The following is a 16,809-nucleotide window of genomic DNA, read 5'->3' as shown; positions in this document are numbered from 1 at the left end:
TAGGAAACATCCATTCCACAACCCGAGTCACATGACCACTTTCTAAAGTGAATTCGCTGGAGGTCCAAAGAATATTTTTGCCATTCGCCATCAATTCAGTCTTTTTGTAAAGACAGATGTTCGCATTTCGTCTTTACTGAAGTCTGAGTGCCTCTGCAGGGCTATCTCAGTCAAAGAGAGTAAACATGTCTCTCTTGTTATAGAAGTGAACTGAATTTGGAAAACAAAGGCAACAGTTAGCCCCTTTTATTTGCAAGGAGGGCAAGAGCAGGCCTTCTAAGAACGCTTACACCTTTGGAGGGTGGGAAAGGTCTCCACAGTTGGCTGACTCCCTCTTCCCAGCCCTGGAGAGCAGATGCCACTCCTGGTGAGAGCCATGTTCAGTCCTACCCCCTTGTGATGACCCTGAGCTGCTTCAGGGTCATTCTGCTGGAGAACTGTCAGTTTTCTGGACTAAATTTAGCTAACCCATTCTCCGTCTGGGTACAAGCTACGCCTTCTCCTCAGACACCACGTCCCAAGCTTACCACCTTCTCCGGGTCCGTCGTTCTCGTCCATTGAGCTGCAGACTTTGGTGGACGCGAGGGAAGTGGAGGAGCCGCCATGCTGAGAGCTCTGGAGGAAAACGGAAAGAGAGAATAAAAACTGTCCATCCTGCCCCATGTCTCAGGTGCTGTGCCCAGCCCAGAAGCTCGGGCAGCAGCTGCGCCCGCTGCCACGGAGGGGACTGGTCTCCACGCCCAGAAAGGGGGGTGCTCGGACCACCCAGCTGGGACCACCGCTCCCCACCAGCTTCTCAACCAGCAACGGGTGGTGTTAACTGTGCCAGGCTCATCCTTGTCGATTTGGACGTTCCACGACCTTCATTCCATTTTCTCAAAATTAGCATCCTTTTGCTCACTGTTTAGGTTTGGCAGATTTGAGGTGTCTCACCTCACTCTTCCATAGTCTATCTGCAAACAGGCTTCTTATAAGTGGTCACTCTGATCTCTTTTTTTGTTTAATTCTTACCATAGAAAAATTTTTTCTTCAGTTTGATTTTTATGGAATATCCTTTTAAAAAATATTCAGCTTTGCCACATCCTTGGGGAAAGATTAAAGAGTAGGTTTGTTAATTCCACTCTGTGATAAAGACATAAGCACTAAGCAAGTTATTGATATGTTAAATGTTAGGTAAATAAACGTTTACTTCTTATAATTACTTTTCTTCCTGAGGCAAAGATGAAACTAAAAGCCTAAGCCTTGTGATTCAAATTTTGGGTGTATTTGGACTCAAGATTCCTGAGAGCAAACAGGGTAACAACTGTATTATAAAGCTCAGTGTGTGTGCTAAGTCGCTTCAGTCGTGTGCGACTCTTTGCGACCCCACGGACTGTAGCCCACCAGGCTCCCCTGTCCATGGGATTCTCCAGGCAAGAATACTGGAGTGGGTTGCTATGCCCTCTTACAGGGTATAAAGCTCTGAGGACAAAACAATACCAAATATTTAATACTGGGATCAGCCATGAGGCAGTATTTTAACAATGAATCTTTCCATCTCTGCATCTATTCCTTGAGAAAACAATTTGCACATATCGATGCTGTTTCTAAATAATGAACACAGCTTGTCCTAAAAGATCCTCCTTCTGTTTCCCTGGGTTTATCCACTTGGTTGGCCTGATGGGAGTCAGGAGGCGGTGAGGGGGCGGCATTGGCTCAGGGTGCCGGTTGTCTGTGGAGCAGAGAGAAGGGAGAGAGAATCTGTAGTTGAATTAATAATGAAGAAGTGGCGAGAAGCAATGTTGACCTACTTTTCCTCTGCTTACCTGTCTCCCTTCAACCTCCTCCCCATGCCATCCAGCCTTAAGTGTGCACAAAGCCGGAAGAGTTCTACATAGTCATTGTGCCCAACAGCACCTTGCATAGGAAATTCAGACTTCAGTTTTTACCCAAAGGGTGAATATAACTGGGCAAATGCTACTTCAGTCACTGCCGGGCCATTTGGGTCAACTGCACAGCATTCCCCGGGGTGTGCTAAGATGACCACGTTCCATGGGACAAGTTCATCAAAGCTGACAGCTGCCATAATGGGGACAAAAGTTAAACTCACAGCCGTGACACATCTGCTTCCTCGTAAGACTTTCTGGAAGTTTGGTGGTTACTCTAGACGTTTGGTGGGTAGTCTAGAAGTTTTGTGATTATTCTAGGAGTATGGTGGTAGTCTGTGTCGTGTGCCCTTTATTTTCCAGTATTGCAAGAATCCCCCATCCATTAGCCTAGCCTGGTGACTTGAGCTGTTTCCATCCTCTGCCACGCAACTCCCCTTGTGGCCAGCAGCGCCCATTTGCCTCATGTCAGGTCAGAAGGAGGGATTCAGATTGTGACCCTGTCTGATGGCTGTGACGCTAACTGTAGCCACAGCCAACTCTGTCGAAGGCACTGTGAATGTATGAGCCTCTGAGCGTGCTCTTTTATGAATGTCTGTTTGTGAAAACCTTGTATTTATAGTATTGGAATAGGAGGTTGAAACAAGGCAGATTTACAAGGTCAAGGTCTGGAGAAAAGAAACATTAGCGCTACCACATTTGAGGGGAAGGTGTGTGTTTTCCAGAACAGGGAGATCTTTTATCCCCGGGGTCACTGCTTTTGCTGTAGACATAAACCTGTTCCAAGCAGAAAAACAGTAAAGAAATGTTTACAATGTAGACTTTCTCTTCTGAGCCTTTCAATCCTTGAATTTCTTCCAGCAGCATCACAAATGGTGTTTAATAATGCAGACACATTGTGGTTTGGGGTGGCAGGTGCTGTCCCGTCATATGGTGTTTTAGAATACAAAGACACATTCTTTCAGAATCAAGCATTCAAATTAATAGATTAGTAGCGTATTTCCTAGCAAAGATGCCTACAACTTATGGACTCAATTCCAAAATCTTGTTCTTTTAATAAGAACACCAGACACTCAACACAGAACACTCACCCAAATAATATGAAAACATTCTTTTAAACTGTAATGTTTAATAAACTTGCTGGATATTGTTCGCTAAACTGCCTTATCAACGAATGAATTACATTTTCAACAGTGCCACCAGTTGTCTGATGCCCTGAACACTTGCTACAGTGCCAGCTGGGTTTTTCTCTGCCTTATGAGCAAAACCCCTCAAGGTTTTAGGCTCTGGTTTAAAAAAAAAATAAAAGTAGGGTTAACACAAGTCTGCTTATGCTTAAAATTGCTTATTTTCAACTTTAGTTTTCAAAATGTACTCCAGGTCATTTCAAACTTCATGCTATCTGAAGGTAACAAACAATGTAAGAGAACATTTAATTATAAATATGGTACTCTAAAAATGGAAAGTTCTCATTTCATTCTCTATGCTCAAACACAGTAAAATAAATGTATTCAATTTCTCGTTACTTCTGCTTTTCCCCAAAGAAGTAAGGTGGTTAAACGTTATACACCTTTCCAAGACAATGGCCATTCATGGATTCAAAGAATTTCAGGGACTGAAATGGACCTTAAATATTACCTCTTCTACCCTACTTCCATTGAGAGACCAAATGCCCACTATAAAAATCCCAGCCACGTGGTCAAATGGCCTCTGTGCAAACAGCTACAGTACTGAAACCATTATTTCCTGAGGCAGCCCGCTAATTGTTAATAAGGTGAGTTATGTTCAAATGATGCCCCTTTACTTTTTCCATTTGTCATTCTAATCTCTCACCTCTGAAGCCACTCAGTACAGTGCATTTCCCGATAGGACAAGGCTTCCAAAATCTGCAAAGAGCCACTGAACCCCTTCTGTGTCTTTTTTTTTTTCCCAATTATTTTTATTAGTTAGAAGCTAATTACTTTACAATAGTGTCTTCTCTTTTTCAATTTCAAGAATCCTAGTCTCTCTGGTTATTTGTAGTAAGATAGGACCCCATGACCCCTTGGTCCTCCATTGGTCAATATCTCTGGTTAATGGTGGTGCTCAAAGCAAATGAAATATTCTAGGTGTGCCCTGACCAACACAGAACAGAGAAGGGCAGTGTCTTCTTCTTTGTGAATAGAATACCAATGCACTTTAAGATCATATTGGCTTATAGGTAACAACATAACTTTTAAGCCTATACCGTGTCAGATCTCCATATTCTGAATTTGAGAGGTTAGTAATTTGGGTCGAGTCTAAGACTTCTCAATTATTCACGTTAATATCAAATTTATTACATTCATATTCTCCCAGCCTGTTACTTCCTGGATTCTCATTACCTAACATATTGCTCTCTCTCAGTTGAAGCCATTCCGTAATCATCATGGCCCTCTATGTACCCTTGTTACTACTCCTAAATATACTACCTTAGACAGACTGTGAACATTTTGATTATTGCCCTAAGTCTGATTGAAGGATTTTGAACCTAATAAAGGGGAAATGTGTAGTTCATGTTCATTCGAATTAACCCAATGAGATGAATAAGTCTTTATTTATGACCTACATAGAGCTGAAGAGTCCACTTATATTTTGCCATGCTTATAAATGAAATCAACTTACTAATTTTTTTCAGAGAACATAAACCATTTCATAGTATACATGATCATAAGATTTTGTGTTGGCTTTAGTCGGTTTGCTAATTCCAAGGCATATAGTGTACAGTGAAAAACATAGTTATTTTAGAATTTAATGCAATTAGCTGCTCTAAGAGATACTGTGACATTTGAAATGTCATCACCTCGAAGCAGATTTAATGGGAACCAGGTGGACAGGTTGCTGGCACCTGGATGCTTTTATGGCACACCTTCATAAAAGCACTGCCCTAAGTAAGAACACATCCTGAGCGTAGCTATTTAGCTTGGGATCATATAACAGATGGAGAATATATCACACTTTTTGAAGTAAGTGAGAAAGCTGACATAACAGTTCTAACCACATTTTACCAAGATGTATCTGATGACTACGTGATAAAAAAGTTCATTTCAAATATAAACGGTATGAGTTACTCCTGCCATTTGTATTCATATTATTGGTGTTACTCAGCTGGGGTCCACACCAAATAAAGATTACAGGAATATCCAATCGATCCAACTGATGTAAGCAAGGGAGAAAAATTTCACAAGATAACTTTAGCCCTTTCTTGATAATTGTATTATTTCCATTTCACATTTTGTCCTGGCATATGGTTATTATTTGGTAAATTTTTTTTTTTGAAAGGGCAATATAAGAGTTTAAACATCAACTGGATCAATTTTATAAAGGAAACACAATCAACAAATAGTTAACAAACTCATAATTGTCTTGGTGATCTTAACTTGAGGTCTGTAGAATCTCTAAAGATGACTTCATGTAGCAAAATTAATTCATAATCTTGGTGTAGAGAGCTTGAGACCAAGGGACTGTGCGTGCATATAGAAAAATCATACATTTACTTTGCAAGTGGGTAAAGAACAACAAGCTGATGACATCAATATGCAATAATTAACAAGGCTCTATCACTTGAAACAAGGCACAAAAGAAATTCCTTTCCCGAAATTCCTTTGTCTGCATTCTCCATAGTATGTTTAAACCTAACGTTTATGGCACAGGCAACCATGTGCATAAATCAGAATGAACAGTGAAACATATAAAAGGTTATCATAAACAGAGTTTTTAAAAGACTATAGAACTGCTATTCATGAAGCTGGTTTACTTAGAGGAAGAGAAAAATAAAATGAGAATATTGGCATTAAATCCATGATAGCAAAACCACGGGAGCCAAGATATCAAAAATAAATGTATTTAGTTATGACTGTCAGGCAGCCTGCTTTGCCCCTACTGTCTGTTAGCCATCACGCTCACTTAAAGCCAGGATCTATACGCTCTGAATCTCAACCATTCGTCTTGGCGCCAGGTCTCCCCTTAGAAGGTGCGCTCTGTGAGATAATCGTTTGAAGGGGACCAAGGAGCCATCTAGTTTATATCCTCTCAATAAAATAATTCCCTCCATGATCTACTCCTTAGTTTGGATTCCCAGCCTGTAAAGAAGGAAGCTAGTCACTACTTTTTCAGGCATGTGCTCCATTTTATTTTAAACTCTATATTCAGAAAGTAAAGCACAATTTGGAATTTTATACATTTGTAAAGTGAAAGTGAAAGTGGGACTTCCCTGGTGGTTCAGTCAGTAAAGCGTCTGCCTACAATGCGGGAGACCAGAGTTTGATCTCTGGGTTGGGAAGATCCTCTGGAGAAGGAAATGGCAACCCACTCCAGTACTCTTGCCTGGAAAATCCCATGGACGAAGGAGCCTGGTGGGCTACAGTCTATGGGGTCACAAAGAGTTGGACATGACTGAGTGACTTAACCTTCACTTTCAAACATTCCTTCCAGTTGTACCAATTACTGCTTTCAGCATTGACTATATCTGGTGTCCACGGAAATAATAAAGAGAAACAGTTAAAGCAAATTATAATTTCAAAGTTAAAATGAACCTGGTAAAAGTGTTAGATTTAAAATTTATATAGAATTTCAGACCTCTATAATAATTTTAATGTAAATTATTTTTTCCAACTAGGCCAGTAGAATACCATATTATGAATGAAATAGATTATGGGTTTTAGTTCTATATTAAAGTTGGGTAATCAAGTATTTTATATTTATTATGGTTACTTAACTTTTATATAAATATATAATAAAACATTATATATTTATTTATAATAAATATATAATATCATTTGGTGCTTTTGAAATAACTTTCACACACACATGTACCTATATACACACGCAAATTTTTCCCCTGGCAACTTTGGGAAAAATGCCTTCATGCCTAGGAGAAAGTATATTTACAATTTCTTTTTTTCAAAAAAAACAGTTGCCAATTTGTTTGATATATTCATTCTTGAGGCAAACCTGAGAGGAAAGTGTGTTAATGATTTTACTATAACCAAGTGAAACAGAGTTCTTCGCCAGAGAGTCTTATTTCACTGTTACTGTCAGTATTTGATACTTTGGATGTCATGTAATGTCATTCTGCAGTATCTTAAGTCTCACCTACTGATGCCAATCACGTCACAAAACACCATAAATATGATAATGAAGGTAAACCTTACTCCACACAGTCATTTCATTTTCAGTGTCTACTTACCAAGTTTTCTGAAAGAAAGTCACTGAACAACATAGGCAGTTTTTCCTGTTTATTATATAGTTATTCTAAGGGGTAAGCGTAACAACATTAACTTTGAGAGAAATAACATGGTCCAGTGTCAAACACAAAGTACAACATTTTACAACGAAACCACAGCACAAAGTGATGGAACGTTCAAAATCGGGTTCAATGAAACATTTCATCATTTCACTCTATAAAACCCTGCTGATGGCCTCAACTGATGAATTTTTAAAACCTGTTCCTGTTTAAAACGTTTTAACACCAAATGTTCTTTTTTAAGAGAATACACATCCAGGCAACTCAAACTGTAAGCAGGACATATATCAACCTCTTTATAAAAATTTTATCCAAATTTGCAACATTCGTAGTGTATTTTGAAGTTAAATGTCCTGAGAATAAACTCAATTCCTTGCTTGTTGATGAATATAAGCTCAAAGAAAAATCACAAGAAAATTAAATTTCATAGTTCTTTGTCTGTGACCTTTCAGATACCTTCTACCCTAGCTTCAAAACCATTTTGTGGCCATATATAATATAAACACCCATGTATTACATGCATCATTTATACTATCTTGGAATTTATCCATCATCTTTACTAAAACGAACCACATTTTAAAGACACTATATATCATGCGCCCTGAAAAATTATAGCTAGGGCCTCAGATTTCCTATCTTTTCCACATGCGTTACAGGTACAAAATTACAAGTATTTTTCAGCTGACAGTATAACAAACTGCATCAGGCAACTGGTATATTGAATTCAATATATCTCTCATTTTCACACTACACTTCTGTGGGATACTGTTGTTACTGACATGCACAATTAGAGATGCTAATCAGGCTAATGCAAATATGCATAAATAGACAATGTATGCATATATAGTATATTCACTCAGTTAACAATTTCAAGTGTGTATATATTTATGTAGATATATACACACATGGCAAGTATAGTAAGGTTACTACTGAAAATACATCAACAGTTTTGAATCATGTTTGAAAGAACATACAGAACTGCCTTATAGGTTATCTGGCTTTGTTATGAAACTTAGTTCAAATCAAATATAGTTTGGATTTTCTTCTATTCATGTTTCAGTACAATACCCAGTTACTTACAACCCTATAAATCAGCTTTTTAAATGAATATTGATTGACAATTGCCACATATCATACACATTAGAGAAACATTAGTGGTAGTATATAATCACTTTAATGGTTGACTATCAAGTCATAACAATATAAGCATTAATGAATGCTTATATTTAATAGTTAATAAAACACTGAATTTGTCTGAATTTGAAATTTTTTGTTTGTTTATCTGGTTTCCAAATTGTTTAAATCAGTACATCTGCCCTATTATTTGGAACCATTCTGCCATACTAGTTTAGCAAACTACCTTTGAACTTAAACATGCCCCAATTAATATGTCATGTGTAATGACTTATGACACAAAGGTTTTACATACAATTCCACAAGAGCCAGTAACTTACAAGGCTGTGTCACAAATACCATACTTTACTATTCATGGTCTATAAATATACACAATACTTACATAAGCACACCCATATACACACAGACCCTTGCAAATTTATATGAATGCCTACACACCTGGGTAGATATATGCCACATATGAAAAATTTAGTTCAATAGCTAAAATGTATGGAATTATTTTTCAAGGATATTATTCTATATATTAATTTATTTGTTTTAAGAAATGTGGTTTTTAGATTTCATTGCTTTTAAATGAAAAAAAAAAAAATCATGTATAGATTTACATTGGATGTAACCAAAACCTCTGCTGGTTAACACAGGGAACCCATATGGCAATTGAATGCTGGTTCAAAATACTTTTAGAAGATACTTGATTTTTAAAAATATTTAGATGAGCCAATTTAAGAACACAGGGGTGTGTGTAAATGGGTGGACCTGATACTTCTTAAAAGTCTACGACAGTATGAAAACACGGGAATTTCTGCCCCATCCTATCCCCACCTAATTAATAAAGCAAGACAAAGAAGAAACAAACCATGTGGCTTTCAGAACCAGTCTTTTGAGTTCACAATGAAGTTTATACTTGATAAATGATTAGGATTTGCCTTTCTAAAATGCTAAAAGCAGGAGTGTATTTATTACATTGTTCTCTGTGATGACTAAAGGAAAAAAAATAAGTGCAAGTGAAAAAAAAGTATCAAGCGGTTACCTAGAGTGCAGTGTCCTCACAGAACATTTCAGGTTTACCATAAGGACAAAAATGCATTGCTTTTCCTGGAGGTCTCTTCTGCCCAGGAGAACAATTTAAAACTTCAGTGTCTAATATTCTAAAAAGAATTCTGTAAGTAAGGAAATCTTAAGTGCCTATAAATCATCAATTCAGTTCCACCAAAGAAACAAAAACTTCTAGCTTGATGCTAAGGATTTTTTTTATATATATATTTCTGCTTTAGTATAATGGAATTATGCTCTGCATAGAAAGAGATCGCAAAGTCTATAAATGGTGTGCTGTTTCAATCTCTGAGGATTTTAGTTTCAAAAAGTAAATGATATATATTGCCTCTGAACAGTCCTTTAATAAAAGTCATATGTTCAAAAGATTAAATGCTGTGGAATAGCATTTCCCTCAGAACCGCTTGAATGGAAAGTTGGCCATGATATCTATCGGCAATTAGCACAAGTCCAGTTCCTTTTTGCCGTGTCTAAACAAAGCTCTGGGCTTCATATCAGTTGGCGATATCTGCCACTTACCCAGAACAAATAGCGTTTATTGGACCTTTCTAAGCAGTAGCTGTCCAAAAGATTGACAGTTCAGGGAAGTTAAAATTACTAGAATTTATTTTTGTTCTGGACTATCTGACCCCCACCAGATTTAAGGTAACTGTTCCACTGCTTTCTTTGCATTTTTGACAGTTCAGTCAAATACATACTAATCTTTTATGGACTCAACTGTATTAAGTAATGCATTTTACGAAGACATAACTAGAACAGACACCAGCCCAGGCAACCTCACAGATGTTTACTGTTTCAGCTAAAACAAAGCAGTCTTTTGATCTCAGCAGGAGTCTCTGTTCACAATTTCTATTGGAAACAGTTTTAAAACCTGAAGTCTGGAACAGGTATTATTATGAACTGCTCTTTCAAGATGGAATGGTTCAGCTTGTGGTTCTCAAATAACCTGCCAGAGAAGTGTCTTTCTCTCCAACAGACAGGATAATAAGGCACTAATTATTATAGGGCTAAATTTTCAAATGCTGTTAGGTTGCCTGGACTTTTTAAAAAATATTATCTTTCTTATGGTTGGAATGTATTATTCACTTGGAAGGTCAGATAGTAGCATATGTAACTATAAACCAGATGGTAAAATTTGATAGTTGAGCAATTTATCAAGGAGACAAATTGATAACATTTAAAGCATTATATGACAACTGAATTTCTCTCCATCTTGAATCAAACATTTTGTTTTTAAATTCAATTTTCAAGTAAAATTTTGGGGAAAAAAACAAGTACAAACCTCCAAATGGCATCATTCATTGTGAATTTATCACCTACTGAGATATGTCAAGCCTGTGAAATAGCAAAACCATGCTACACAAGTCTTAAATCGTTAGTGTCTGAACTAGTAAAACTAAATGATCACTAGGGCATGGCTTAAATACAACAGACCATACACATTAAATTCATTCTTAACATTCAGCTTTAAAAATAATTGTTTTATGTTTAAGCAAAGCTGACTATAATTTTTAAGTAGAGGACTAGGAAAGCAGAATTAGTAGGTTAATGCTTAACAATGGGTTATAATCACAGACTTAGTTTAACACAAAGGAGTTTTGCATATGAAAATTTCCAAAACACCAGTAAGATCCAGAATGTATCAGAATAGAGATCTGGCTATATGGGACCTGATTTATATAGTACTGTTTAAAAGAATTTTTGCTTTTCAAATTGGTTTTTTGGAAGAAGTCCAAACACATTTTTTTTTAGGTCTGTATGTTTAAAAAAAAAAGTTTCCTAACTTCAGCCTTTATACGTGTGAAAAATTGCATACATGATTGTAAGGAGGAATTATATAATTTATAGCAATGCCATTAAACAAGTTCTTCATGTTTAATCTATGCTTATGCTGTCTTCAATGAAAGATAAGTATAAAGAGTAAAATTTACTTTTAACAACAAAAATTAAGTTCCTAGTGTTTAATGTAAGTCTTCATGAGTTGTATATTTCACATGACTGTTTTTCCTCATATGTTGATTCACATATGAGGAGTATGATAAGTAGCTCTGAATATTGTCTAGGAAGAAAAAGAACTCTAATCGAATACGTTTATTAATTTGCAATAAAAGTACTTTAAAACTCAGCAATCCAAATTTTAAGAAGACTATGTAACTTCAGGAGAAAATGTCTGCTTAGTGCCATTTTAACCTGCTTGGCTAGAAAATCTGCACAGAAAGGTACAGAAAAATTGTCTCTACATGTATACTTCTGAATAAAAAGAAAACCCCATCTACAGAGATTATGACTCTGTCTTGCTACATCATTAGTGTGTTCTGACACTAAGGTCGGGCCCATATATGAAATTCATCTAGTGCCAGGTCTGGCACAAAAACCTCACCAATTGAGACCATTTGTGTTCAATCTCCTCAATCAAATTAATCAAATCTCCTCTATAGGAAAAAAATAATCCCCTTCAAGGATTAATATGAAATACCTGGATATTTCCTTTTATATGATTTGGGGTTTATCACTTCAAGGTATGCAAAACTCTTTTGTGTATTTTGCTGTTAGACTTTTGCTTAGGAAACGTGAAACCTTCACCCAACCACAAACCATACACACTGCTCCATGGTCTCTTTTACACTGAGTCTCCTACTGAATCCAAATCATCCGAAGAGAGGGGGCGATACAGGTCCTGTAAGACGAAGGGCGGTACAGACTTGTTTACTTGGGTTTCTTAGGTGCCCTGTGGTTCTCTTAGGAGTGGAGCAACACCAAATGGGCATCCTTGGTTTCTAATGTCGTTAGACCTTCTAAAGTCACCACGTTTGGACAAGAGGAAAGATCATAACTGAGAAGCCGTCTAGACAGATGAAAAGGATGCTATTTTGCCTTCTTGGCTTGAGCTGCTCGTGAGCTTTCACCTTCCTTTGTGTCGAGTTCTACAGCCCCTGAGGTCTGTCAGTGCCAACCTGCTGCTATTTGTCAAGGCAATTCTTCCTCAAACACTTCCATCCCATTCTGGGAAGAAGAGGAACATGCTTACCTCACACAATAATTTATTAGGCGCCCCAGCAGGCATTCAGCAAATTCCGGTCCCACAGCAGCAACACAAGGGTTGCATTTGTGTACCACATACATCCAATAAACACTGAGTTTTCAAAACAATATGTTTGGAAGACAGAAAGAATGCGAACCTGACCACCTCGCTCCCTTCCCAAAGTTCTCCCTTGTTACCTAAAGGCTCACCCATCACCTCCCCTCTTCTTCCCTCTGCCTCCTCCTGCTACAAGATCCTTCTGCTGGTCGCCAGGCAACCAGCTCAGATCTGCAGAGAGTGTCTAGAATCCTGGCTTCCTTTCTAATTTGAACCACCCACTCCTCACATCATCTGACTGATCAGATAATCTACAAAAGTCAGCCATGTGGGAGTATAATGGGGAGCTTCATTCGACCCACACAATGTAACACGTTTCTTCCTGATATATTAAGGAATGAGACCCCAGAAAGTTCATGGATAGAAGAGATCCTCCAGGATCTGCTTCTGTGACCAAACGCTTCTAGACAGCAATTTAAATGACAGTGTTTAGGAAAAATAGGACAGTTACTTGGTACACTGCCATTGGGGTTTTCATGAAGAAAAGTATCTGGCGTGCAGATTCCTATTGTATAGGACTATTCTAAAGTACAGAAGGAGGTAACAAAATATAATTTTAAATGAAGGAAAAAAAGCTGATTAAACCATCATAAATGATATAAATAAAAATATAGGTTTTCTTATTTGTGAAAAAGCAGTCAAATGTCTCAATAATCCTTAAAAAAAAAAGCAACTTACATTCCCGTGTTTCAAAATGAGGTAGGAAGTGTGAGTGTGTGTGTGTGTGTGTGTGTGTGAGTGTGTGTGTGTGTTGGGGAGAGAAGCAGCCAACTCATTTTCCTGGCCATGTTGCTAGGCAACACAGAAGGAAAAATAAAAGTAGCTACTGTTTTCCAATTTGCAATAAAAAGAGTTATATTTATTCTTTGAAGTGTCTTCTTTTAGCACTTGCCATCTTTCACTTATTTCAGTATTTCCTGCATAGGAGTACAGCCAACCATTTGAGAATATTAACCAAATTTGAAACAGGATCAGTTTTTAGGGATATTCTAGGCTCATTTTAACTGGGAGGGATTATTTGATGTAGTTGCCACCACACCAAGATGAAAGCTCCTCTCACTTAAGCAGCTGGGAATGTTTCCACTCGTTGACATGGTACATGGATGGAGGATGTTCATTTATGGCCTAAATTCAAAAGCCTGGAAACTGAACCATCTCTAAACTATCTCATGCTCTGCTCACAACATGTGCTTAATAACTGTTTTCAGAGGATGATAAACCTTTGTCTCCTTAAAACAGACGGGACTGTTTTTTCCCTCTCAAGTATGGGGCTGGCACTGGTAGCTTAAATGACAAAAAATTAAGACTCTCTAAGAGGACCATCCCTTATAATTACTTCCCAAGCGCTGGCAGTGTTAATTACATAAGCCACTGGCCACACAGCTGCTAGGAGTTGGATGGAAATTTTCTGCCTCAGTTGGACACAGTCATAGCGAAGTGGGGAATACAGAGGGAAGAAGCAGCACATTCTAACCTCATTTGCCAACAAATGGACAGCAGTGCCAAGCGTTTTATGTCCCCAAGATGGAAGTCTCCTCCATATAGCCAGCAGGAGGGACGCTCAGGTTGCTGGCAGGGAGTCTCAAATGCTCTAATCGAACACACTAACCTCGACAACTAAGCATGAGCTGAATCCTGAATCTAATGTAATTAATCCAGAAGATGACGAGAGATTTCAACGCCAGGTATACTCTCCAGGGTATGCACTTCAAATGAGAGACTGTGCTGTGCAAGAGGGCCCCAGCTGACCTATTGTTTTCTAAATTAGAAGTTTACTTTTATTTTTTGGCCTTGCTGTGGGGCATACAGGATCTTAGCTCCCCAGCCAGGCATCGAACCCATGCTCCCTGCATTGGGTGCATAGAGTCTTAACCACTGGACCCCAGGGAAGTAAGTCCCTGTCCTATTTCTAAAGGCTTGCCCCTGTAGATGGGGACCTCGCTGGGTAACATTTATGAGAAAAGAACCACTCATCACCCCTTCCTCCACTCAACCATAGACATCTGAGAGATTAAATGAATCTGGACCTTTCTTCTTCTAGTAGGTCACTAATGATTTCTATACTTTAAAATGCCAAATTATACTGTGACCAGGAAGAAAGCATAGGTATAGCACTCAGATGGAATTGGAGTAGAATGATAGTGTTTTCTATCTGGAAAGAGTCTTCTGTTTTTTGACTGGGGCCTGGAGAGGACCACAGACTTACCTATGACAACACAGTCATTTAGTAGAGGAACTGGTGCCCAGCTCCAGGCCTCACTGGATCATCTAAACAAGCTGGACCTGATATTCGGAGGTTCAGTGGAGCAGGATGATACAACCTGCTGTGTTGGCGGGCCAGGCTCCAAATGGATTAGGGGTTGACTCAAGTCCCCTGCCTGCCACTTTAGAGGGTGTGTGAACACAACCTTGGCAGGAGGCTTGCAAAGGGGTGCTTCCCTCTTGGAGGCAGTGTAAATGTATGGAACATAGAAGTCTCATTTTAAAGCACACATGACAAGAGATCAAATTCAAGAATCCAGGTTTGAGTTCAAAAGTTGTCAAGGAGCCTCACCTATTAACATATTCAGGGAACAGCATCCTCAGAGTTTCTATGAGCACACATCCCTCCCCACCTTGCCTGTGAAATCAGGACACTGAGAGGTCCCCTGTTGCCTCCACTGTACCATCTGCCTCCTCCCCATCCCACTACTTTTATTCTTGCCTCGATCTTACTGGAAAGTATAAATCAGGTTGTGAGCGGATCCAAACAGCAGCTCTCCCATCCAGAAAGAAGAGCTAACCCCCAGCCTCTCCCTTAGCAATGGAGAAACTAATACCATTTCTGGTAGCTTTTGACTCTGATCTCCAAACTCAATCAACATCTCCATTATGACCCAAGAAGCTACAACAAATGTACAGGTCATGATGAAAGATAAGGTGCTCGGTGTGGGTTTCATTCACAAAAACACAGGTCACACGTACCCATCACACATACAGCATAGACCCTCAGCGGCTCTGGATCACCATCCTCTGCCATAAAGCAAGTCCCTCCAGGGCCCGCCCACCTCTCCAAACCAGGCACTTTCCCTTCTTAAGGAAGGCTGGTGACCAGCGATGAGGCCTCCAGTGAAAATCCTGATAGCCCAGGAAGTTTACAAACCAGTGCCATTAAAATCTTTGTGCATTCTAGACAAAATGAGAAAGGTGTTTAAAAGTGAAGCAGCAACAGTCTATTCTTCTTGGAATGAAGATTAGGACAAGTTTTACCAGGAAACTTAAGGTCCCAAGTCCTAGCTAAGAGAAACCAGAGCCAAAACCAGTGACCCACTGTCGGTCACCTCCTGCCCTCACCTGGTTCTTCCTTAGTGACAAGCAGCCCTAACTCGAGAGGGCTGTTTGCTGGCACCATGCCATCTGCACCAAGACGTGGACAGTCTTAAACAAGGAGTTCGCTTATTCTCTTACCCTCTGCTTCCGCAGGCTTCCGGGGCTGGTGGGTGATGGGCTAGGAGACTTGCCCGAGCGCGGAGTAGAGAGCTGACTACCCGGGGTTCCATTAACTGGAAGCACAAGAATCACAGAGAGAAAAAAAAAAATGACTTATTAAAGAATTCTCTTGACAACTCAGCTTCACAGAGCAACAAACAATTAAAGAGGGACATTTGCTAAAATTCCAGACACCTTTTTATCTACAGTCCTGAACACTAGCTTCAGGGAGAAACCTTCAGAAATTCACTTGTTTTGTGAGTCCGGTGTTAAATATAGCAGCAGGTTACATAGAAAAAAAAATGTACTTTGCACAGCTTTTCTGATGATTTATTAATGATGCTTTTAACTGTGCCCACAGAGATCTTAGGCATGTGGTTCTGAGACATTTTTCAATGGAATTCAAGCTTAATTCTTTAGTTTAGCTTCCTAGTACAAGCCAGTGGGAGTAAGCATTAGCACAGCTCATAAGCGATATTCCCAGTGACTTGTGAAAGCAGACTGCTGTCTTTTTAAGAGTTAAGCACTCAAGTCTAGTTAAGTTCCTGCATCCACTTGTGCCCTGTACATCCCTCAGCCTAACTTGGAAGGACCTGCCTCCAGCAGGACGAAGTAATTGGCACAAAGACTCAGAAACTCCTCACAGTTAGTTTGTCCTGCTGTTGAAGATAAAACTTTTTTTTTTTTTCTTTTAAACAGGTTTAAATCACCAGAATCAACCTGTCTCTCAAGACTGCTACACATTATCCCTAGACTGAATCAAAGTCACACAACTCAAGTAAGTCATCCTTTTCTCTTTGTAGCACTCCCTCTAAGAACTGATAAAACACTTAAAGACATGAGTCTACAAAGATGTATCGAGTCGCCACTATTCTGCCTGTAAAAAT

General features: G+C 38.9%; 1 protein-coding gene across 8 annotated transcripts in view; it reads right to left on the bottom strand.

Moving 5' to 3' along the window:
• Window positions 1-16,809, bottom strand: part of DCLK1 (doublecortin like kinase 1) — a 335,842-nt gene that overhangs the window by 66,387 nt on the left and 252,646 nt on the right. For 4 of the 8 annotated variants that reach the window (XM_043477420.1, XM_043477418.1, XM_043477424.1 and 1 more), the window contains 2 exons: window positions 15,902-15,996; window positions 531-615 (listed from right to left, as the gene is read on the bottom strand). In XM_043477420.1, the coding sequence (XP_043333355.1) occupies window positions 531-615; window positions 15,902-15,996 (180 nt within the window). Of the gene's footprint in view, window positions 1-527; window positions 616-7,105; window positions 11,993-15,901; window positions 15,997-16,809 lie in introns of those variants that run through there. The other 4 variants (XM_043477419.1, XM_043477422.1, XM_043477417.1 and 1 more) reach the window with 2 other exon arrangements.

Source organism: Cervus canadensis, chromosome 9, assembly GCF_019320065.1.
Source record: "Cervus canadensis isolate Bull #8, Minnesota chromosome 9, ASM1932006v1, whole genome shotgun sequence".
Lineage (NCBI taxonomy): Eukaryota > Metazoa > Chordata > Mammalia > Artiodactyla > Cervidae > Cervus > Cervus canadensis.
Note: the sequence above shows the minus strand (reverse complement) of the source record. Positions and strands in the feature narration are given on the sequence as shown.